General features: G+C 38.5%; 1 protein-coding gene across 6 annotated transcripts in view; it reads left to right on the top strand.

The window, feature by feature from the left end:
* The window catches only part of TRAPPC13 (trafficking protein particle complex subunit 13), a 39,153-nt gene that overhangs the window by 12,094 nt on the left and 2,262 nt on the right, over window positions 1-24,797 (top strand). For 3 of the 6 annotated variants that reach the window (XM_070743278.1, XM_070743277.1, XM_070743282.1), the window contains exons 2-11: window positions 890-958; window positions 3,308-3,407; window positions 5,275-5,359; window positions 7,666-7,793; window positions 7,989-8,061; window positions 11,307-11,351; window positions 15,207-15,224; window positions 19,832-19,965; window positions 22,215-22,413; window positions 24,283-24,383. In XM_070743278.1, coding sequence (XP_070599379.1) covers window positions 890-958; window positions 3,308-3,407; window positions 5,275-5,359; window positions 7,666-7,793; window positions 7,989-8,061; window positions 11,307-11,351; window positions 15,207-15,224; window positions 19,832-19,965; window positions 22,215-22,413; window positions 24,283-24,383 — 952 coding nt within the window. The remainder of the gene's footprint in view (window positions 1-889; window positions 959-3,307; window positions 3,408-5,274; window positions 5,360-7,665; window positions 7,794-7,988; window positions 8,062-11,306; window positions 11,352-15,206; window positions 15,225-19,831; window positions 19,966-22,214; window positions 22,414-24,282; window positions 24,384-24,797) is intronic. The other 3 variants (XM_070743279.1, XM_070743280.1, XM_070743281.1) reach the window with 1 other exon arrangement.

The following is a 24,797-nucleotide window of genomic DNA, read 5'->3' as shown; positions in this document are numbered from 1 at the left end:
TACCCAGTAACTGGGAAATTGAGTCCAATTCCAAAGTCCAGAAATTCCACACACAGTCTTGAACAGGGAAACAGCAAACCACGATCTTGACGAAACTATGAAGCAGATAAACTTCCACGAGGCTAAACCAGCACGCTGGTCTTTTTATCTGTAGCACTAATTACTGCAGCCCCACCCAACCACAGGTGGCCTCACTTATCTCCTGTAATAATCCTTCTGTTGTTCTCTCCTATGCATCATTCTACGCATGCGTGGGTCCGTCATAAATTCTTGTTCAGAATCCATGGATGATAAGGATGATTGATCTCCTGGGCTGTCTGCCAAACTCCTCTCTTCCCTGTCACTCACGCTTCCTTGGTCAGTGGAGACTTCGTCGGCAGATTCTATCGGGAGCAAAACAGGCCTGCGGCATATGGATGTCTCCCCCACATCCACCTCCACATTCCTTGGGGCAGGAACTGGGCCAGAGCTAACCACAACAATGTTAATATATTCACCATTCATTATTACCTGGCTTTGAATACTATTTAGAAAAATAAAAACATTACAGATAGATTTTTATATTTAAAAATGTGCAGCTTACATTGCCAACAATCAAAAAATGGCCAAATACTATATTTATATATATGCTTTTTTCCATGCATATTCTTGGATTTTGTTTATACCTTTTTTATTTAGCTCATTTTAGAAATTATCTAGGGTGAGAAATGGTCATGCTTAGTTAAAGACAATATCTATTCCTTTTCAATTTGCGGAAAACAGTACACATACTTAACTCTAGCCTTACTTTTTAAAATGCCAAGGCAATGACTGATCAGTCTTATATTTTTGAAGATTCTTTTAATATTTATGTACTATATTAAACTGAATTGGCTTTTTATGTTCACAGTAATGAGATTGACCAAGCCTACATTATTCACCAATATACCAGTGACTTGTGAAGAAAGAGATCTGCCAGGTAAATAAAGTTACGTTTTAAAAGTAGGTCAAATTATTATTAATTAATTGTTTCTATTTATACTCTAGGTTCTTAAATTCTGAAAAAGTGGCTTGGCTTTTACTTTAAAGCAACAAGCTTTCTCAGGCTCTGCTGGAATATGTTGTCTTCTTGTTACTATTGCTAATCCAGACAAGTAGGGAGTGGATGGATGAGTGGACAAGGAATAATAGGCAAAGCAAGTAATATACATTTCCCAGGGTAAATTATCCTGTAGTTTGTCAACAAAGAAGTATCAATATATTTATAAAATAAATTTAAGATAAGTGGCAGTTTTGAGTTTGCGTATAAATATCTGTAATAAATAAAACAAAAATAAAGGAGGGTGAGAGAAACGATTTCAGCAATAGAGTGGTCTTCGCCTGGAACTCATTACCTGTGTCTGTTGTTGCTTCCCCCAACCCCAAAATCTTCAACCTTACATCATCAACAATTGACCTCTCCCCTTTTCTAAGAGGTCTCTAAGGAGCGTGCATAAGTGCACTTTTGGGCCTAATGTCCCTGTCCTATTGTCTTATTAATCTTTCTATTACTGTATTATGTTCTACTTATGTTATGTTATGTTATGATATGTTATGTTAATATGTACTATAATACCATACTTCTTTGACAAACAAACAAACAAACAAACAAATAAATAAATAAAAATTTTAAAAGTCCAGTTGCCTTTTGAAAAGCACCTTGGCACAGCCATGACCCGGATAATTGAGATAGCTTTTCCATATATCAAATATGAAATCACCCTGCAGCTGGCAGTTGAAACGGTTGACTTCTATAATTAATACTCTGTGCATGTGTTTAAATATGTGTGGAGTCCCTGAGCTTTGTTTTCTTGAAGATATTTCATTAACTTCATCAATATTAGTAAGCATAAGGTTTGCTCCCTCTTTATATATACTGTAGTAACTTGCCCTGCCAACATTAGGAGCGTTCTCCTTGGTAGTTTCTTGATTTTGATATTTTCTGCTTGATTGTTTGCCTGATGTTACTCTCTGTTTATCTGGAGGTTGGATGTTAGCTGCTTGAGAATATGTGTTCTAATCTTTTAATTTCGTTCTTAGGGTTTTTTTTTTATTATCTGCTTTGGAAAGTGTGTAATATGCTTTATGGTTCTCAACATAGCACAGTGGTTTTCAACCTTTCTAATGCCATGACTCCTTAATACAGTTCCTCATGTTGTGGTGACCCCCAAATATAAGTCTAGTGCCAATTCTCCAAAAGAGCTTTAAGGAAGGTCAGAGGGCCCCCTCCCCCAACTGTAAAGGCCTGATTGGTTAGATTGTACAAATATGTTCCAAGGCGCCAGAATAGAAGCTTTAGTTCTTAACACCATGGGAAATTTGTCTTTTCCCATGGTCTTAGGTGACCCCTGTGAAACAGTAGTTCGATCAGTAGTGTCAACCTGACTCAGTAGTGTCAACCCCAACCTCCAACATTTTTCCCTTAGACTATCCACGATTGACCTCTCCAGGTCCCTTAGAGGTCAGTAAGGGGCGTGCATAAGTGCACCAGTGTGCCTTCCGTCCCCTGTCCAATTGTCTCTCCTTATCTCATTTATATGTTCACCTATACTTTTATATCTTTTCTTCTATTCTTTTCTTTATTTATATTATTAAATATCTATTCTCTTCAATGTGTATTATGTATTGGACTAAACAAACAAACAAACAAACAAACAAATAATCCCCAAAGAGGTCCCAGCGCCCAGGTTGAGAACCACTTGCCCTAGCATTTTTAGAACTGGCTTGATTTAGACGCGGACAGCTTCCTGGTTGAAACTGGCTAAGAGTGTTCATATGTTGTGAGAGTAAGATTCCATTGTGTCTTCTAACTGCTGGTTGGTATTCATGAATGTGCTCTACTAGTCTCTGCTGTCTGTCCTATGTATTGGTTGTTTCAGTCCTTACATTCTATACTGTAGATGATTCCTGTTTTTCCTTCTTATGCTACTGGGGCCTCTGGTTTACTTAAGGCATGTTTATGTGCCACATAAACTCTGTTTGTAATAATCTGTTGGTTGTTTCTGATATTTTCTAATATATGATAGTTTTCTCATTTTCATAGTCTATGTGTTTTATAGCTTTAACACATACTCACACTAATGATGCTACCTACTTGGGTAATGTAATTGTCTGCAAGCCAAAACAAAAAAACTGACAATTAAGCTCAGAAAGCATCAAGGACTCTATAGTTCAATACTGAGCTACAGAATCCTTAGCTTCTGTTTTATTGGTATAAATATGCATAAAAGATATTTAATTAATTTGCATTCTAAATAAAACTGATGTGACATAATTCTATATTCTTCAGGTGATCTATTTAATCAATTAATGAGAGATGATCCTTCTACTATAAAAGGAGCAGAAATACTAATGCTTGGAGAAATGTTGACGTTGCCTCAGAATTTTGGGTAAGAATTCGTACATAGATTTAGATTTATTGAATTAATTATGCTGCCTGACTACAAGCAGTTCTCAACTTTCAACAGTTCATTTAATGACCCTTTGAAGTTACAAGGCCACTGAAAACTGTGATTTATGACCATTTTTCCCATTATGACCATTGCAGCATCCCCATGGTCACGTGATTTACATTTGGATGCTTGAAAACTGGTTCATATTTATTATGATTGTAGTGTCCCAGGGTCATGGGATCACCTTTTGTGACCTTCTGGCAAGCAAAATCATTGGGCAATCCAGATTCACTTGACAACCATATTTGTAAGTTGTAGTAATTCCTTTAACAAGGGTCGTAGCAAGAAAGGTCATAAAAGGGGGTAAAATTCACTTAACAAATTTCTCACTTAGCAACATCCGGAACCGCCTTCTACCGCACGAATCCCAGTGGCCGATGAGGTCCCACAGAGTTGGCCTTCTCCGGGTCCCGTCGACCAAACAATGTCATTTGGCGGGCCCCAGGGGAAGAGCCTTCTCTGTGGCGGCCCCGGCCCTCTGGAACCAACTCCCCCCAGAGATTAGAACGGCCCCCACCCTCCTTGTCTTTCGCAAATTACTTAAGACCAACCTTTGTCGCCAGGCATGGGGGAGTTAAGTTATCCTTTCCCCCTATGCTACTACAAGTTATGCATGGTATGTTTGTGTGTATGTTTTTTTGTTTGTTTTTTGTTTAATAATAAGGGTTTTTTAGTTGTTTTTATTAATTGGATTGTTCATGTTGTTTTACCACTGTTGTTAGCTGCCCCGAGTCTGCGGAGAGGGGCGGCATACAAATCCAATAAATAATAATAATAATAATAAATTTTGGGCTCAATTGTGGTCGTAAGCACATACATACATACTTAGTTGCATTTTTTCGAGGAGAAATCTCATAAACTAATTCAAATATTATTTTTCCAAGACTATAAAAAGACTACATATGCTAACTTTTCAGCACAAGAGTTTCTGCTTTATTTCTGGTTAATATAGTTGTTTGTAGAGTTGTTTTCTACAGTCTATAAAAAAATGGATCTTTATATTCATTTCTACTAGTGCAGTGAGATTCTGGAGATATTCCCACATTTTAATATTTGGAAGTGTTAGTCAAGGTGCTGTTAAATTGTTTTAATGTATTGGAATTGTATTGTTTTGCTATTGTGAGCCGCTCCAAGTCTTTGGAGAGGGGCGGCATACAAATCTAGTAAGTAAGTAAGTAAACAAACAAACAAACAAACAAACCAGACCAAAACATCTACCATACTGTATTCCTGTGATTAACCAGTTGCAGCTTGGAAGTTCAAAAACTATTTATATTGTATGGTATGGTGGATCTGATATAAATAGCTTTTTCCTTATATTGTTTCCTAGCAACTGGTATGCATGGGCAAGAGTGTGACTAGTGGATTTTCCATATGTGTTTAATTTTTTTAAACATTTATGCTAATTCTTACACATTCATCCATATTATCTCTTTGTATTCTGCTTTTTGTTAATATATTTTCAGTTGCTTTTGTCATACAACAAATTGCTAGGTTCATAACTGATTGCAGATTTAATCAGTTTCATCACTACTAACTGTATTAGTACAGCCTTTGTCCACTTGCTGTTTTTCAGGTTGTTGGGCATTAAGTGTCAGAATCTCTAATCAATGACATTATTTGGAAACTTTGTAGAGTTCCAGATCAACCTATTTGGAGGTCATTGACTGGGAGGCGTATTATAAAAACTTTGGAAATCTTTCAGGGGTGGGTTATCTAGCAATTGAACATAACGATGAATCAGCTAGAGAAAGAAAAAATATATTTTTAACTTTATTGTCTTTTCTTCTTTCTGTTTGAACAGAAATATATTCTTAGGAGAAACATTTTCCAGCTATATTAGCGTTCATAATGACAGTCACCAAGTTGTAAAAGACATTTTGGTAAAGGTATGCTTCGTTTTGTATAGCCACTCTTAATATGTTAAAATTCTTCCATTTGTAATTTATAAATTTATTTCATCCACAAATGTTAGAGATTGTAAAGGCATATTTATTCTGTTTGTATGAGAATTTTTAAAGAGAAGCTGGAAAATACTTTGTTCTGCACATTTCTTTCTTTTTAAAGGTATAATCCATTGGAAGTTTTGTGGTGCAAACTTTTTGAGTAATAAAACAGGACAGAGACTGATTGGCCTCAGTGATGTTTTTGTAATAGATCTTCCCAGTACATTTTGCCCAAGAATTTAATTATGAGTAAACTGCTAACAGTTCAGATCAAATTCAGTAATTATTGGAATTTAGCTACTTAGAATGAGAATTTTCTACTTAGTGAATATCCAGCTTTTGGATGTATATATTATTTAGATTTATGGTCCATCTTTCTTTCATGAACATAAGGCACCATATTTACCATTCTTTGTGCTTAATTTCTGGGCCTAGGCGTGGTAAGGGACTTTCCCAAGGTCACTTAGGAAATTTCTGTGGCTGCGTCTGAATTTAAGTCTAGTCTCTCTGGTGCCATTCCAGCACCTTAATCCCTATATCTTACCTGTTCTGATTTAACTATGACTGACATAAAGGTATTAGCCAGAATTAATATGAACTATTATAGAACCTCTGGTCATGAACACTTCTGAGCATGACCAAATCAGGTTCCGCCCAAACAGTTGTTTTTTTCCGTTGCCGATTTCCCCTTCTGTGCCAAATTTCCAAAACTAGGTTCAGGTCACGAGTCATGACCATATCATTTTGCAACCAAAGTTATGGAATAAATTATGGTCATGACCAGAGGTTTTGCTATACAGTAATACCTCATCTTACGAACTTAATTGGTGCTGGGAGGAGGTTCGTAAGGTGAAAAGTTCATAAGACGAAACATTGTTTCCCATAGGAATCAATGGAAAAGCGATTAATGCGTGCAAACCCAAAAATCAGAAACCGGCCGCCACCACCGAAGGAGGCTTGAGCCTCCCGATCCTCCCCGCCCCTTTGCCATGCAGTCAGGAAGGTCCCCACCCCCAGCCAAAAACCCAAAGGCGGTCTGTCGCCACCCGCTTGAGCCAGGATGACAGACAGGGCGTGGAGGAATGGGAAGCTCAAACGCCGGCGGCTTCAGCTTCCCATTCCTCCATGCACTTCGCCCTGCCTGCCTCCTGGCTCAAGCGGCTGGCGGCAGACTGCCTTCGGGTTTTCGGCTCGGGGGGAGGGAGTTAGGAAGGTCCTCCTGCTCGCCTGGTTACCTTGTGTGCCCCGCAGAACGGGACGAGCCGGCGATGCGCGCCCCGCCTCCCCCACCCTGGCTGCGGGCCGCCCACGCCACTGCTCCGCTCGGTCGGCGGCCCCAGAGAGGCAGGAGCCGGGCGCTGGCCTGCTTTTTGTCCCCCGCCGCTGCCCGGCTGTCACCTTTTAAAAAAGCCGGGGGCTTCTCGGAGGCCTCCCAACGCCGAACCCGGAAGTTCGGGTTTGGCGTTCGGGTTTAGTAGGACGCTGGGAAGCCCCCCGGCTGTTTTAAAAGGTGACAGCCAGGCGGCGGGGTTTCTTGGCGGTGGAGGCGGAGGCGGGGGTTCGTAAGAAGAAAAAAGTTCGTTAGAAGAGGCAAAATTTTTCTGAACCCCGGGTTCGTATCTCGGGTTGTTCGTAAGACGAGGGGTTCGTATCATGAGGTACCACTGTATATAATAGATATACAGTATGACTATGTGAATATTTAAGCAGGCTGGACAAACTACATTTCCTGGATTATCTGTGTCTCACGTGTCTCCATTTTTTGCAACCTTCGGAATCCTCATTCTGAATGCTGAAAATTTAACAACATTGCCACTTTCAAAGCAGTAGTAAATGTATGATAATTGTGTTGTAAACTGTAAAACAGACATACTGCTATTAAAAAAACACCAAACTATCTTGCAAACCCAGCCCTGCCAACAGGCCATGGCCCACGTGTCAGTCATTTGCAGAGGTATAGCTCTTGACCACCAAATGCCAGTTTGTTTTTAGGCCAGGAAAAGTGCAGTTCCATAATGTATGCAAATCATACTTGTTGGATGACTTTAGTTAAATGGTATTGAATATGTCTCGTTCCATCTGTAAAATGTGAAGATTTGAATTTTCTAATAGAACAGTATTGACTTCTGTTTTTCTCTGAGCCAATCGACAATTGTGATGCAACACATTTCTATGGATAACTTCCAAAATGTATTTACTTTTTTACTTAATGTGATATTTTTTCTTCTTTTGTTCCAATTTGTTCCAAGGCTGACCTACAGACAAGCTCACAACGTTTAAACCTTTCAGACTCTACTGCTGTAGTGGCAGAATTGAAGCAGAACTGTTGCATTGACGATGTAATCCACCATGAAGTAAAAGAAATAGGGACACATATGTGAGATATTTATTATTTCCTTATATTCATAAGCACATACCCATTATTTATATTTTGTAATGGATAGGCAGACCGGCAGGCAGATATATAACAGATATGCACTGTCCCTATCTTCGAGTCCTCAGAGAGAGGCGGTATAGAAATCCAGTTAATAAATAAATAGTTAAAATCCTTTCAACTCTTTGTGTCTTTCAGTTTGGTATGTGCCGTAAGCTATACCACACAGACCGGTGAAAAGATGTACTTCCGAAAGTTCTTCAAGTTCCAGGTATTGAAAATACAGCCAAGGCTCTCTCTATTTCCCAATGTTTTGTTTTGTTTTGTTTTATTTTATTTTATTTTATTTTATTTTATTTTATTTTTATTTTATTTTTATTTTATTTTTATTTTATTTTTATTTTATTTTTATTTTATTTTTATTTTATTTTTATTTTATTTTTATTTTATTTTTATTTTAATTTAATTTAATTTAATTTTATTTATTTATTTATTTATTTATTTATTTATTTATTTATTTATTTATTTATTTATTTTGTCCAATACACAATGAGGGTTTTAGTGGGTATATATATACACGTAGTAAAATACATGATGAAGGTTATGGAGGAGATACTCATAGTAAAATATATCTAAGAAATAATAGGAAAAAAGGTATAGTAATAGAACATATCAATGAAAGAATAGAAGAAGAGATATAGGAATAGAAGAAAGGTATAGGAGATATAGGAGAGCAATAGGACAGGGGAGGGAAGGCACTCTAGTGCACTTGTACTCGCCCCTTACTGACCTCTTAGGAATCTGGATAGGTCAACCGTAGATAATCTAAGGGTAAAGTGTTGGGGGTTTGGGGATGACACTATGGAGTCTGGTATTGAGTTCCATGCTTCGACAACTCGGTTATTGAAGTCATATTTTTTACAGTCAAGTTTGGAGCGGTTTAAATCTGCTGTGTGCTCTTGTGTTGTGGTGGTTAAAGCTGAAGTAGTCGCTGACAGGAAGGACGCTGCAACATATGATCTTGTGGGCAAATACTTAGATCTTGTTTAAGGCGTCTTAGTTCTAAACTTTCTAGGCCCAGGATTGAAAGTCTAGTCTCATAGGGTATTCTATTTCGAGTGGAGGAGTGAAGGGCTCTTCTGGTGAAGTATCTTTGGACATTTTCAAGGGTGTTAATGTCTGAGATGCGATATGGGTTCCAAACAGATGAGCTGTATTCGAGGATGGGTCTGGCAAAAGTTTTGTAAGCTCTGGTAAGTAGTGTGAGATTGTCAGAGCAGAAGCTAGGCAAGATTAGATTTACAACTCTTGAAGCCTTCTTGGCTATATTGTTGCAATGGGCTTTGGCACTTAAATCTTTTGTTATTAGTATACCAAGGTCTTTAACCGAGTGAGGATTATCTGTGATAATTTGTCTCTTTCTTATATTCTCAACATTGTGTTGGATATTTATAAGATAAATCTGAGAGGGGGAGAATGTTCAGAATGTTGTATTTAATACACAGTTTAATAGATTTGTCCGCACTACTTCGTATCAGTCCTAAAAAAAATTGAATTCGAAGAAAGAGCCATGATTGTGCTGGTGGGATATTAAATAATTTTCATCACTGTGTTATTCACTGTATAAAGCTCATACATCTGGGCTAAATTTTCAGATTAATTATTACATTTTTAATGTATCCTAGAATCAACTCATTTAAGACTGGAAGATGCTACCATCCATTGAGACTCAGTAATACCATGTATAGGAAATCTCTAGATTGTGTATATAGTATAGTAATAGTATAATATAAATAGTATAATATTTTCTGAAGATGATTTAAAACTTCTATCTATAGTGGTACTTTTTTCAATAAGCCCAGTTTTCTATGACATGAAACTTTCATGGAAAACTGGACTTACTTGAAGCAAATCTTATTGAACCAACATGGATAAAAATGCTTGATCTTTGTACAAATCTTCATAATTTTTTTGGAATTGTAATGGAATTGGGGACAGCTCGAACTTTGTGAGAATGCTGAGGAAGGGAGCACTGACAGAAAAAAGTCCCTGATGAAACACTTCTTAAGTGTAAAGAGGAATATTTCTCCTTCCACATCTTATTGAAAGAGCAGGTATTAATGAGAGAAGACAGCCTTGTAGATCCTGGATCCTGAGGCATGCAGGGCTTTAAAGGACAAAATCAGTACCTTGAATTGAACCGAAAGTCATTTGGTGACAAGTAACAACTCTAGAGATGTCACATGGGAATATAATGTAGAACCTGTAGCTGTTTGAGCTAGTTCATTCCAGACTAGCTGTAACTTCCATATGTTTTGAAGGATATCCCTTTCTACAAGAATTAATAATACAGTGATACTTCGTCTTACAAACCCCTCGTCATACAAACTTTTCGAAATACAAACCCGGGGTTTAAGATTTTTTTGCCTCTTCTTCCAAACTATTTTCACCTTACAAACCCAAGCCGCCGCCGCCACTGGGATGCCCCCCCCTCTGGACTTCTGTTGCCAGAGAAGTGCCCGTTTCTGCGCTGCTGGGATTCCCCTGAGGCTCCCCTCCATGGGAAACACTACCTCCGGACTTCCCTGTTTTTGCGATGCTGCAGGGGAATCCCAGCAGGGCAAAAACGGGCGCTTCGCTGGCAACGGAAGTCCAGAGGTGGGGTTTCCCAGCGAGGGGACCCTCAGTGAAATCACAGCATCACAAAAATATGGAAGTCCAGAGGTGGGGTTTCGAGGACTTCCGTGTTTTTGCAATGCTGCAATTTCGCTGAGGCTCCCCTCGCTGGAAACCCCACCTCCGGACTTCCATTGCGAGCAAAGCACCCGTTTTTGGGCTGCTGGGATTCCCCTGCTGGGATTCCCCTGCAGCATCACAAAAACACAGAAGTCCGAAGGTGGGGTTTCCCATGGAGGGGAGCCTCAGGGGAATCCCAGCAGCGCAAAAACGGGCGCTTCGGCTGGCAAAAGGGGTGAGTTTTGGGCTTGCACACATTAATTGCTTTTCCATTGATTCCTATGGGAAACATTGTTTCGTCTTACAAACTTTTCACCTTGCAAACCTCGTCCCGGAACCAATTAAATTCGTAAGACGAGGTATCACTGTACTCATAAGATAATCAAGGTATGAATGACTAGATGAGGGCTCCTGATCCAGACAAAGTTGCAGTTGCTACACAACATGTAATTGTCTGAATTTTGCTCTTTGACAAGCAGCTATGAGTTCAGGAAAACTCCCAAACTGCATACCAGTTAAGCATGAGAGAGCACAACCTTTCCCCAAATTAAAGGAGGACATTCATTGGTTTCAAATGGCCTCCAAACTCACAGCTATTCTGACTAGCTAGAATTGTGTTTCAAACTGTTCCTCTCCATCCAGACTCTTACAGTCTCCTTAATGACACCTCCTGTTTGACTCAAATATATAGCTGAACTTAGAAAAACAAAAGCCAGTAAATTGATACCAGTGAAAGAATCTAGTAAATTTTCTGTTAGCATTTGTTATTTTTTCCTGCAGGTCCTTAAACCACTAGATGTTAAAACTAAATTCTACAATGCTGAGGTAAGTAGAAAATAACTGGTGCCTCTAATGCACAGTAATATAAGAAAATGTATCTTAGGAATGGAAATTGTGATGTCAGGATTTTTCTCCTGCGTGAGAAAAAAAAGCTCAGGTGCTTTTTTATGAATCTATCTGTTTATCCACCGTCGGCCTCTACCAAGGTATCTTCCTCCTGCCATAAGGATAGTAAGGGTGTTTTGAATATAATTATTTAAAACATCCTTACTCATCTACTTCTTTTATGTTATAAGAGAATACTAAATAATAATATCAGAAAACTAAGAAGAACATGAAACAAAATAAAATAAAATAAAAGTAATTGGAAGAACAGTTCATGTAAATATACTTAGATCTTATTTTGTTTAGATCGCTGTCAAATATCCCCAGCCATTTAGGACCCAAAGAGCACATTTTGAAGTTTGACAGCACATTATGTCACACTCACAAAATGTGAGGTATGGTGGCCATGTCCAGTGATAAAGTGTCACTGTTGCTGAGGTTTTTCCTGAGTATCCTCAGAGAAGAAAATACAAAAGGTTTCAATGTTGTGCTTTTGAAACCAGCAATCACTGGAGTTGTTTTATTGTCTTGATAACTTTTCTTATAATAATAATTAATAATAATAATTTATTAGATTTGTATGCCGCCTCTCTCTGAAGACTCGGGGCGGCTCACAACAACGATAAAAACAGTATTATACAGGCACAAATCTAATATTAAAAAAACTAAAAACCCTATCATAATTAAAACCAAACAGCACATACATAACAAAACATAAATTACAATAAGCCTGGGGGAAAGGTGTCTCAAATCCCCCATGCCTGGTGGTATAGGTGGGTCTTAAGTAGTTTACGGAAGACAAGGAGGGTGGGAGCAGTTGTAATCTCCGGGGGGAGTTGATTCCAGAGGGCCGGGGCCGCCACAGAGAAGGCTCTTCCCCTGGGGCCCGCCAGACGACATTGTTTAGTCGATGGGACCCGGAGAAGGCCAACTCTGTGGGACCTTATCGGCCGCTGGGATTCGTGCGGTAGCAGGCGGTTCCAGAGGTATTCCGGTCCAATGCCATGTAGGGCTTTAAAGGTCATAACCAACACTTGAATTGTGACCGGAAACTGATCGGCAGCCAATGCAGGCCACGGAGTGTTGTAGATACGTGGGTGAATCTGGGAAGCCCCACGATGGCTCTCGCGGCTGCGTTCTGCACGATCTGGAGTTTCCGAACACTTTTCAAAGGTAGCCCCATGTACATATATATATGTATCAAACATTATTACATTCTTCTAAACTTGGTTAAATGATTCAAGTGCCAGCGATAGGGTACAGCCTGATACCTCCAAAAATACAATACTCTTTACTACCTCAACCCCATTTTAAGAATGCTTTTGTGTGTATACAGATCTAGAAACCTTCCTGTAAATAACAAATTAGCTTATTCACTTTTTAATATCAAAGAATTTAAATAATTTAATTGTAATTTAAAGAATTTAAATAATCATGGAACCTGGGGGACATCAAAGGTGTCTGTGGCACAATGGAGCCTCTGGATTACCTTGGTATGAGGTTGCAAGTGTAAAAGATGTGCAAAATGGGGATGTCAGTCCTGACAATAAATGTATGTATGTTGGTTATATAAAATAGCAACCTAGTAAGTGCTGTGACAATTGAATGATGGTTTGGATGGGGCGTGCATGGAAGGGTATCCCTAAAACTGAGCCGGGGTGGTGCAGCAGGTAGAGTGCTGTACTGCAGGCCACTGAAGCTGACTGTAGATCTTAGGTCAGCGGTTCAAATCTCATCACCACCTCAAGGTTGACCCAGCCTTCCATCCTTCCGAGCTGGGTAAAATGAGGACCCGGATTGTGGGGGAAATTTGCTGGCTCTGTAAAAAGTGCTATTGCTAACATGTTGTAAGCCGCCCTGAGTTTAAGGAGAAGGGTGGCCTAAAAATCGAATAAATGAATGAATGAATGAATGAATGAATAAATGAATGAATGAACGGATAAACAAACAAACAAATAGTTATAACTGAGCAAAAATTGCTGAGTAAATACAATTTACTCCCTCCTCTTTTAATCTACCATTTATAATTGCAATTCTGATATATGTTTTGACATGGGAAAATGTTAAAAGTATTCTTGCTCAACACATCTCCTCAAAGGTGGGTCTATATTCAGATTTATTAGATGAAGAAGACTGGTCTTAGTGAGCAAGAAATAACATTTCTGTTTCTTATCTGTTGCCTGCTCCATAGCATCCTTATGAGGAAAGCTGCATCGGCCAAATTAAAAAGGGGTGGGGGAAAACTGTGACAGGAGACAACAAATGTACAGTCATGCCCTTCTGGCATCAGTCTGTTAATTATATTTTCATAGATCTTCTGCACAGTATTTGCAGAATATGGAATGGATGGATGGATGGATGGATGAATGAATGAATGATAAAATAGATAGAATTCTTTAGAAGTCTTCGGAGAGGGGCGGCATACAAATCTAAATAAACTATAAACTATAAACTATTGGCCAAGTGTGATTGGGCACACTAATAATAATAATAATAATAATAATAACAACAACAACAACAACAACAACAATTTATTAGATTTGTGTGCTGCCCCTCTCCGAAGACTCGGGGCGGCTCACAACAACAATAAAAAACAATATTATAGCGAAACAAATCTAATATTAAAAAAGAAGCATATAAAAACCCTATCATATTTAAAATCAAACAACACATACATACCAAACATAAAATATAGAAAGCCTGGGGGAAAGGTGTCTCAACTCCCCCCGCCTGGCGGTATAGGTGGGTCTTGAGTAGTTTACGAAAGACAAGGAGGGTAGGGGCAGTTCTAATCTCCGGGGGGAGTTGATTCCAGAGGGCCGGGGCCGCCATAGAGAAGGCTCTTCCCCTGGGGCCCGTCAAACCACATTATTTAGTCGACGGGACCGGAGAAGGCCAACTCTGTGGGACCTTATCGGTCGCTGGGATTCGTGTGGTAGCAGGCGATTTCAGAGGTACTCTGGTCCAGTGCCATGTAGGGCTTTAAAGGTCATAACCAACACTTTGAATTATGACCGGAAACTGATCGGCAGCCAATGCAGGCCACGGAGTGTTGTAGAAACGTCGGCGAATCTGGGAAGCCCCACGATGGCTCTCGCGGCCGCGTTCTGCACGATCTGAAGTTTCCGAACACTTTTCAAAGATAGCCCCATGTAGAGAGCGTTGCAGTAATCGAACCTCGAGGTGATGAGTGTGTCTTGGAATGAATGAATGAACAGAAGGCATGCATAACAGGTGCATACAGAAAAGAGAAATATGCCTCATCAATCTAAAGTAAGTTGGGGAATTGAAAGCAGTAAGTAATTGAAACGAAGGCATATTTTTTAAAATTACATTTATTCAACAGTGTGTCCTGTAACATTGCACTGGATTATATGCTTTAAAGAGGGAAATCTTGTCTAAACAGATTTGGTTTCTCTTCCACATTGAAAGATAGCGTACAAAACAAAACCCTACAAGAAAAGAAACTCAGTTATTTCCCCTGTAGAACCTCTTTCCTGAGCATGTACTAGTTTACCAGTGTGTTCATTGTACAATTATTGTCTTTATCATTCCACATTTTTTCCCCTTTTGTTATATCATTTGCTGGCACAAGTCTTATTTAGAAGTTAAATGTCTTATTAGTGATCCTTTTCATTTTACTGCAGTGTACATTTTCTCTTACTAATGCTGTCTTGTTTAAATTCAGAAAAAAATGCAAAACGATGCATTTTATTTTAAACATGGTTATCCTCCTCTTTTCGTTAACATTTAACCCTAAATTCTCTAATGTTTTTCTTTTTATTTTCCCATTAGAGTGACCTCAGTTCTGTGGTAATTTTTATTTATTATTTATAAATATGTATGTTTGCTTGTCTTCTGTTTGTCTTTCTGCCTGTTACTAACATTTTGTTCAAATATAATGGAAAAGCAATGTTTGCTGTACTGACCCATAAATGTTTCCTTTTGCTTTTTTTTTTGTTCTGGAATTTAAAAAAAAATGTTTGATGAGGGTGGGAAGAAAAAAAAAACTGCTCTCCAAATGCATTAGCTCTTTCCTTGTTATCCATTGCTTTCATTAGTTATCATTAAAATGCTTTCAAAAACAATTTCCTTTAAACAATTTCCTTTTTTTTTTGCTTGAACATAGAGCAACACATATTCTCAAGGTCATTACACAACTGCAAGATTATATCCATAAGGCTGTTTGCATTACATGGAAAACAACACAATTTTTAATTGAAAATAAATCCATATTCTAGAATCTACAGCAGAGGTCCTCAAACTTGGCAACTTGAAGACTTGTGGACTTCAACTCCCAGAATTCTCCAGCCAGCATAGCTGGCTGGAGAATTCTGGGAATTGAAGTCCACAAGTCTTCAAGTTGCCAAGTTTGGGGACCCCTGATGTACAGAATATATGTCTTCATACTTTTGAAGTATTGTTACACTGGAAAATGTTACTGTCTACCTGAAAAATTCTGAAGCCAGATATAAAATTTGCTATTTGATACTGAGAACTCCTGGTCTTACTTTTATATGGTCCTCCCTCAAAGCCTAAATTAAGCAAAGTGATAAAGAAAGTATATAAAATCAAAAGGATTGGGTGGAAAAACATTAGCAAGGATTTTTCTGCTGAAAAAAATAAAATGTTTGCTTTGTGGAGGGCAGAATTCATGAGAGGTTTCCCCCCCCCCCCTCACCCAGTTACAAAAGGTTTGTGACAAACTGAAGCCTGAAACCCGCTATGAAATATAATTTTAGACAGTGTGTCAAACAGAAAGTGTTTTTAAACAAAAACCTGTCAACCATTTTACTTCCTCTTGTAATTCTTTGCATCCAGCCAAGAATTTAAATTTCTTTTATGTATATATCTTGCAGTTTCTCTCAGTTTGGATGGCCTGAGGAAAAAAATATGTGTTTTGGGGTTTTTTTGAGTAGCATGAAGTACATGCAGCCCTTCATATAAGCTTATATCATTTTACATCATGATTAGGTTTCTGTTACCTACTTTTTTATGAAGACATTGGATTGGAGGAGAGAGTCTAAGATCTGTTGTATTTTTCTTCACATGCTTATGCTGCTTTTCAACTCTTAAACGCTTGTGGCAATGTTTACTATAACATTACTGCAGTGTGATTTTATTTCAAATTTTAATAGATGTGGTGGAATCTACAAATTTGCTCTGAAACATTTTGCTCTAATAAAGTTACTGCTAAGATTAATCAGCTCTTGCTTTATTGCCTTCTACTTTGCTTTTTCATTATATTACCTGATTTTGCTTTCTTCCCTCAACTGAATTATTGCTAACTTTTTGTTAATCGATTCTTTTTAAAAATCTACTAGAGGGAAATATGGAAACCCCAGAGATTAGCAGTCAATTTATGAGAAATTATTGCAGAATAGAAGAATGTTTTAAATATTGGATACTGGGAAATGTGGGAGCAATTAAGCTGAAATGCTCAAGAAGCAAGGTAACTGAATTTGTCACTGGTGTTTTGCTTGACAAAGGCTGCATTCAAACATAGCTCTACATTTATAATATCTTTATGACCTTCTGAAGGGTCCCCAATTCCTTGGATTCTTCCAGTGCGGTTAGGAAGGGATAGGATTGACCACATTTTAGTAGAGCACCCAATTCTTCATTGATTTTAACTATGGGTAATGCAAGTAAGCCATAACTAGTGGTGTAATTTAGATTGAGTCCCATAACTGTAATTAATTTGAAGTAACTCAGAAAATTTGTGGATTGTGTGCTAATCTAAAATGGAAAGAAGAGTTCTGGAACAATTTCAAGATGCACCTGAAAGGAAGGAGCTTGCAGTCTCAGAATCATATGACTTGAAATTGTTTTGATAAAATTAAATTGGGATTATTAAAATCTAGACTGAGCCTTTTTTTCCTTTTTGGCTGATATCAGGTCAGTTTCCAGGGATATTTGTTGTTGTTCAGTGATATCTGACTCTTTGCAACCCCAAGGACCATAGCCAGCTGGACTCTCCTGTCTTCCAATATCTCCTGGAGTTTGCCTGAATTCATGTTCATCCCAGGTTACTGTAGACTAGAATTCACTGTGCAGTTTGCTACAATTATTCAGCCTGCTATTCTATTTTTTTACACTTTAAAAGAGATGTTTTACAATACACGGGAGCGTGTATGAACCTCTTTTTCCTTTTTACTCATCAAGGGAATGTGGTTTTTCTACATGTATGCAGAGGCAACCAGAAGTATCTTATGAAGCAACCATGTGAGAATAATTTCTGCAGATTACAAAGACCTTTTTTTAAAAAAGGATTTGCACTGCCATAGAAAACATGCTGTGAAATTTTCCTTGCATATGTTTTGAAGAGCAGGGTGTGCTTAAAGAGACTTGATCAAGCAGCTATTTTCATCTCTACCATGCTAGCCTCTTTAATCACCAACATATTTTGATTTCAGCTTGAAAAAGCTAGGGTTTTTTTGGTTTGTTTTTGCTTTGCAGCTCTTGGAGAGAATGAAAACATAATGAATTATTTTGCTAAGAGGAATCATGCAGTCCACATGCAAACATCTATGAATCTCTGCATACTGCTGTATAAATTATTATAATTATTTTTAAAACAGTGAATCACTTTTAATTGTCACTTAATAATTTATAAATATTTCAATCCTGATGACGAATAGTTCTTGCTTATTTTTATTACCCTTTTCCTGTGTCTCCTTTAGCTTCAGGTTTTATTATGACACATAATTGAAATGATATAATTTATTGATGAACTCTGTTCATGAACTCTGTTAATAAACTTAAAGATATGAATATTTGAACTAATTAATACAAGGAGAAGTACTAGTTTACATTAGTCCTACTCAGGTACTTTTGCATTCTGTCTGTGAAGAAACTTAGCCTAATATCCTCTGCACATTTACCTAGGGAGTTGATTTAATTGAAATTAGATCAAGTTGAGTTCACACACATAAAGACTGCATCTGCTTCTTGGATTTTACAGTACGGCTTTGTCTGTAAATCTTTATGAAAGGTAAGAATCAGCTTGGGCTTTTAAATATATGTACAGTATTTTAGTCTTGAAATACTTCAAAAGAAAAGGATTTAGGGGTAGTGATTTCTGACAGTCTCAAAATGGGTGAACAGTGCAGTCAGGCGGTAGGGAAAGCAAGTAGGATGCTTGGCTGCATAGCTAGAGGTATAACAAGCAGGAAGAGGGAGATTATGATCCCGCTATATAGAGCGCTGGTGAGACCACATTTGGAATACTGTGTTCAGTTCTGGAGACCTCACCTACAAAAAGATATTGACAAAATTGAACGGGTCCAAAGACGGGCTACAAGAATGGTGGAAGGTCTTAAGCATAAAACATATCAGGAAGGACTTAATGAACTCAATCTGTATAGTCTGGAGGACAGAAGGAAAAGGGGGGACATGATCGAAACATTTAAATATATTAAAGGGTTAAATAAGGTCCAGGAAGGAAGTGTTTTTAATAGGAAAGTGAACACAAGAACAAGGGGACACAATCTAAAGTTAGTTGGGGGAAAGATCAAAAGCAACATGAGAAAATATTATTTTACTGAAAGAGTAGTAGATCCTTGGAACAAACTTCCAGCAGACGTGGTAGATAAATCCACAATAACTGAATTTAAACATGCCTGGGATAAACATATATCCATCCTAAGATAAAATACAGAAAATAGTATAAGGGCAGACTAGATGGACCAGGAGGTCTTTTTCTGCCGTCAGACTTCTAACTGACAACTAATCTCTTACGCTAAATTAGTCATTTTGGCAGAGTCCACTAATGCCCAACTATTCAGTCATGGAAATAAAAATAAGATCAGATGCTTGTTGTTGGAAGTCTTAGAGCAAGAAATAACAGTGTGATAAGAAAATTAACCTGTGTGATAGGGCTCTTATAGGACTTCCTATAAGAGCTTCAGAAAAAATTACTAGGAATAAAATATAAGAGTTAATAGTGATTATAGCATTTACGGTGAGCTTTTGGGATAATTAGCGTATTGTCAGAAACAGTGGCAAAGCTCCCCATTAATCCATATTTTCTTAGTATGCAGTCCAACACGTCACAAGCATGGCATGCATACATATGCAATGCAGTCATTTCTTAAACATACTTTCCTTTTTTTTGACAAATTCTGAATTGATGCGATTTTAGATCGATATGCAGAACTTAAGATATTGCTGTAAGCCAGGATAATGTAAGACATTATCCCACATCCATTGTTCAGCACAATTCCAGTCGACTAACCTTTTTGCTTCTATTGCTCTCCTTTGGGATGAAGACTTTTCTTGCCTTTAATTACTGATACTTTGATTTTTCAGGCATGAAACTAACTGCCTATGTGGTTTAATGTTTTTCAAACCTTTAAAGTGCTGGAACTTTTCTCAGTTCAAACTGTTCTTTATGTAAGCATTTTTTCTTGATTTTTCAGACTGATGAAGTGTTTTTGGAAGCTCAGATTCAGAATGTCACAAGTTGTCCAATGTTTATGGAGAAGGTATCCTTAGAACCTTCTATTATGTACAATGTAGCAGAATTAAATACAGTCAACCATGGGGGAGACAGGTAAGAGACTTGTTTGCAGCCAATCTTATTTGAGAGTTCTGTATTTACCTTCACCTATAGAAAGCAAAAATATCTGTGTCTAATTGGAACTGCTTCTATATATAGGCTCTGTACTGTATGTCCCTGTATTAAAAGTGCAGGTATTTCTCATTTAGATTTTTTTCCTTTCTCTAAATTAACCTTCTAAGACTCACAAATCTTATGGCTGCGATTTTTTGGAACCCACTCACATAAATTTGCAGTTGTGAAATACTTAGATTATAAAAGATATTGATCTACGTAAAAAGGACTCTTATGTAAAAAACATTAACTGCTTATTTAATTAAACATTTTGCAGGATGAAGAGGGTCACTGGTATCAGAAATAAAAATGTGTTTTCTGTCCCTAAGCATTAAGTTTTTTACCTGTATAAGATATGTTACAAACTTATTGTTAGTGCCAGTGATAGGTTCTAAATTAGATTGCTACTGGTTTGCGCGCTTGTGCATGCGTGCAACACGTCTGCGCATGGGCAGAAGCTTCTGCGCAGAAGCATCTTGGGCAGGTGTGTACAGCTTCCCATCTCCACCACTATCGTTTCCAAGAATCTGTCCAAACCAGGAATAACCCATTGATTAGTGCCATTCTTTCGATTACAGTACCCCATTCAGATATAGAATAAATGTTATGTTTGTTAACATGCGAGGAAAACTAATATTCTTTTAAAAAACTCTTTAGCATTTTTTAAATTCAATGATTGTATTTAATACAAGATTCTTAACATTTAATATGTGTTGGTTAGTTAGTTAGCTATCTTACATTTCATTCAGGAGCACAAGACAATATTATACAATGTTCCACCTTCCTATTTTTTTTTCTCTCAGCGACACTTTGTGAGATAGGTTGGTGTTAGCTTTTTGAGGTAGAACAAACACGAAAAAGGACCAGATGAACTAATTCTGCTTTACTGTAAGGCTGTAATGTAAGGTTACCTTAACAGAGACTTGCCAGTCTGAAAAGGGAAGATTCCTTTTGTGCCTCATTTGCACATTTGTCCCTTAGACCAGTGTTTCCTAACCTTGGCATCTTAAATAAATCTGGACTTCAACTCCCAGAATTCCCCAGCTGGGGAATTTTGGGAGTTGAAGTCCAGATCTCTTCAATTTGGCAAGGTTGGGAAACACTGCCTTAGACTATCCACGGTTGACCTCTCCAGATTCCTAAGAGGTCAGTAAGGGGCGTGCATAAGTGCACTAGTGTGCCTTCCGTCCCCTGTCCAATTGTCTCTCCTATATATTTTATATCTTTTCTTCCATTCATATATCTTCTCTTTTCTTCATTGACGTACAGTGATACCTCATCTTACAAACCCCTCATCATACAAACTTTTCGAGATACAAACCTGAGGTTTAAGATTTTTTTGCCTCTTCTTCCAAACTATTTTCACAGCATCACAAAAACACGAAAGTCCAGAGGTGGGGTTTCGAGGACTTCCATGTTTTTGCGATGCTGCAATTTCGCTGAGGCTCCCCTCGCTGGGAAACCCCACCTCCGGACTTCCGTTGCCAGCGAAGTACCTGTTTTTGCACTGCTGGGATTCCCCTGCTGGGATTCCCCTGCAGCATCACAAAAACACAGAAGTCCGGAGGTGGGGTTTCCTATGGAGGGGAGCCTCAGGGGAATCCCAGCAGCGCATAAACGGGCGCTTTGGCTGGCAATAGGGGTGAGTTTTAGGCTTGCACGCATTAATCGCTTTTCCATTGATTCCTATGGGAAACATTGTTTCGTCTTACAAACTTTTCGCCTTAGAAACCTCGTCCCGGAACCAATTAAGTTCGTAAGACGAGGTATCACGGTATTTTATTTTCATATCTTCTCTTCTATCCTTTCCTTGATATATATTACTACATGTTCATTCTCTCCAACCTTCATTTTGTATTGGACAAAATAAAGAAATAAATAAAATTAAAAATTTCCTAGGCAGCATCTCCTCTCCCCCTGCCCCACCCCACTTCTCCCAAGGTACTTCCACATACCTTTACAGTTGGGCTGAGAATGACTGGCTCAAAATCATTTTGTGAGGCTCCATTGGGGTGGGGAGCCTTTGTTTCCTCATGCCAACCCAAACTTTTAACCACTAAAGAACAAGGGTTTCCAATTTAACTTGGAGTGATTTTGTTTTCCTTCTCTTTGTGCCTGATTCCTAAATGAATTATCTAGAAATCCAAATCTGAAGTATAAGCCGAGGTGAATTTTTGCTTTCCCTCCAGTGTGTCAACATTTGGTGCAAGAACATACTTACAACCAATGGATACACGCCAATATTTGTATTGTCTGAAACCCAAGCAGGAATTTTCAGAAAAAGCTGGTGTTATTAAAGGTGTGACAGTTGTTGGGAAGCTTGACATTGTATGGAAGACAAATTTGGGTGAAAGGGGAAGGTTGCAAACCAGCCAACTTCAAAGAATGGCAAGTACTTTTTTAATGTTATTCTCTTTAAAGAAAACTAAGCTGCATTTTCTTTGCTGTGAACGGAAGGAATAAATGAAGTATCTATCTGTTGATAATTCCTATTTACCTGCATGTTTTTTCAGAAAACGCCTACTTAGGCATATATGAGCATCTTTATCTTCAATAACAACTTTCAGAAGCAGTAAAAGGACAAGTGATATATGCTTTTTTCATTTGTCAACTGTTATTAAAAAGTTGAAATGGACATATCCCTTATTTTTAATTATTTCATTGTTTTCATTATCACAAGATGGCCCTATAGGATGATGGCCATTTGCTTAAGTGCCTTTAAAAGGGATTAGACAGATTAATGAAGCATAGAACTATAACTCTGTAATAGCTTGGCTGTCTCATCAGAGCCTTTTTATATAGCAGTGATTATTATTATTTATTAGATTTGTATACCGCCCCTCTTCGAAGACTCAGAGTGGCTCACAACAGAAATACAAAATACAAATCCAATGATTAAAAAAGCAAAACAGTTAAAAACCCTTGATTATAAACACTCATACAACCCAAACAAACCATACATAAAACGGAGCGGCCAAGGGGAATCAATTTCCTCATGCCTGGCCGCAGAGGTAGGTTTTTAGGAGTTTGCGAAAGGCAAGGAGGGTGGTGGCAGTCCTAATCTCCGGGGGGAGTTGATTCCAGAGGGTTGGGGCCGCCAGAGAAAGCTCTTCTCCTGGGTCCCGCCAGATGGCATTGTTTTGTCGACGGGACCCGGAGAAGGCCCACTCTGTGGGACCTAATCGGTCGCTGGGATTCGTGCGGCAGAAGATGGTCCCGAAGATATTCTGGTTTGATGCCATAAAGGGCTTTATAGGTCATAACCAACACTTTGAATTGTGACCGGAAACTGATCGGCAACCAATGCAGACTGCGGAGTGTTGATGTGACATGGGCATATCTGGGAAAACCCATGTTTGCTCTCGCAGCTGCATTCTGCACGATCTGAAGTTTCCAAACAGTCTTCAAAGGTAGCCCCATGTAGAGAGCGTTACAGTAGTCGAACCTCGAGGCGAATGGGGGCCCCAGAGTGATGGCGAATCTTTTTTTTTGGTTCATATGCCAAAGGGGGAGTGCAGGGGAGTTGTGCACCTGCATGCCCACACCCATAATTCCATGCCCCCCCCATGCATGCATGCCCTGCTCCCCACTCCTGGCAAGTGATGGCACACCCGTTTTTTGCTCTCCACAGGCTTCAGAGCATTTCTAGGAGCCTAGGGAGGGCGAAAAGGGCCTTCTCCACCCCCTGGAGTCCTCCAGAGGCTGGAAATCTCCTGTTTGCTGACTTCCGGTTGGATTGGAAGGCCCGTTTTTTTGTTCTCTCCAGCCTTCAGAGCCTTTCTAGGAGCCAGAGTAATGAAGAGGGTGACTCAGAGAAATAAGCTAAGAACTCTATCGCCCTCTTTTGGCAGTCTGCAACACCTGCAGCCAATATATTAGAAACATAGAAACATAACCCAACAGTTATGGACAAAGTCCTAACAATATATATCTACGGAGTCTACGGAGAGGGGCGGCATACAAATCTAATAAATAATAATAATAATAATAATAATAATAATAATAATATATGATATGGTTCAAAGTATTTTTAAAAAAGAAATCTCAGGCAAATTCTTTCTGTTTATATCTAGCTAAAGGAAAATATTATGGTCTCAATGACATTTGCAGAGTTAATTTAATTTATTGCACTTTCATCCAAAAGACAAAGTGCACAAAGGTATTTTTATTATGTCTGTTTTTGCCAGAAGTTGAAAATGACTTGATGGCACATAAAAATGATCAATCATGCTTTGCTAAGCTTTTAATACTCTTTAGGCTCCCGGTTACGGTGATGTGAGGCTTTCATTGGAGACAATGCCTGACACAGTCAGCCTGGAAGAGCCTTTCAACATCACTTGTAAAATAACAAACTGCAGGTAATGCAATACTTTTCCTTGCTCATTTGGACTTCCAGAATGTGATCTTTATTTTCAGTCAACCACTATAGAGATAGCAATAGTTCTTAGACATATACCACTTTGTAGTGCTTTACAGCCCTCATCAGAATATTGCCCCAGCAATCTGGGTCCTCATTTTACCAACCTCGAAGGATGGAAGACTGAGCTAACCTTGAGTTTGGTGAGATTCAAACTGCAAATTGCAGGCAGTTGGTAGTCAGCATGAGTAACCTGCAGTACTGTATTCTAACCACTGTGTCACAAAGGCTCTCATTCTGTTTTGATCATTATTTTTAGATGCACAGGTAGTCTTCACCTAATGTCCACAATTCGGACCAGCAAGTCTGTCAATAATCGATTCACTAGTTAATCAGATGTCACTTGTGATGTTAC

This window comes from Erythrolamprus reginae, chromosome 2 (genome assembly GCF_031021105.1).
Source record: "Erythrolamprus reginae isolate rEryReg1 chromosome 2, rEryReg1.hap1, whole genome shotgun sequence".
In the NCBI taxonomy this organism is placed as follows: domain Eukaryota; kingdom Metazoa; phylum Chordata; class Lepidosauria; order Squamata; family Dipsadidae; genus Erythrolamprus; species Erythrolamprus reginae.
Note: the sequence above shows the minus strand (reverse complement) of the source record. Positions and strands in the feature narration are given on the sequence as shown.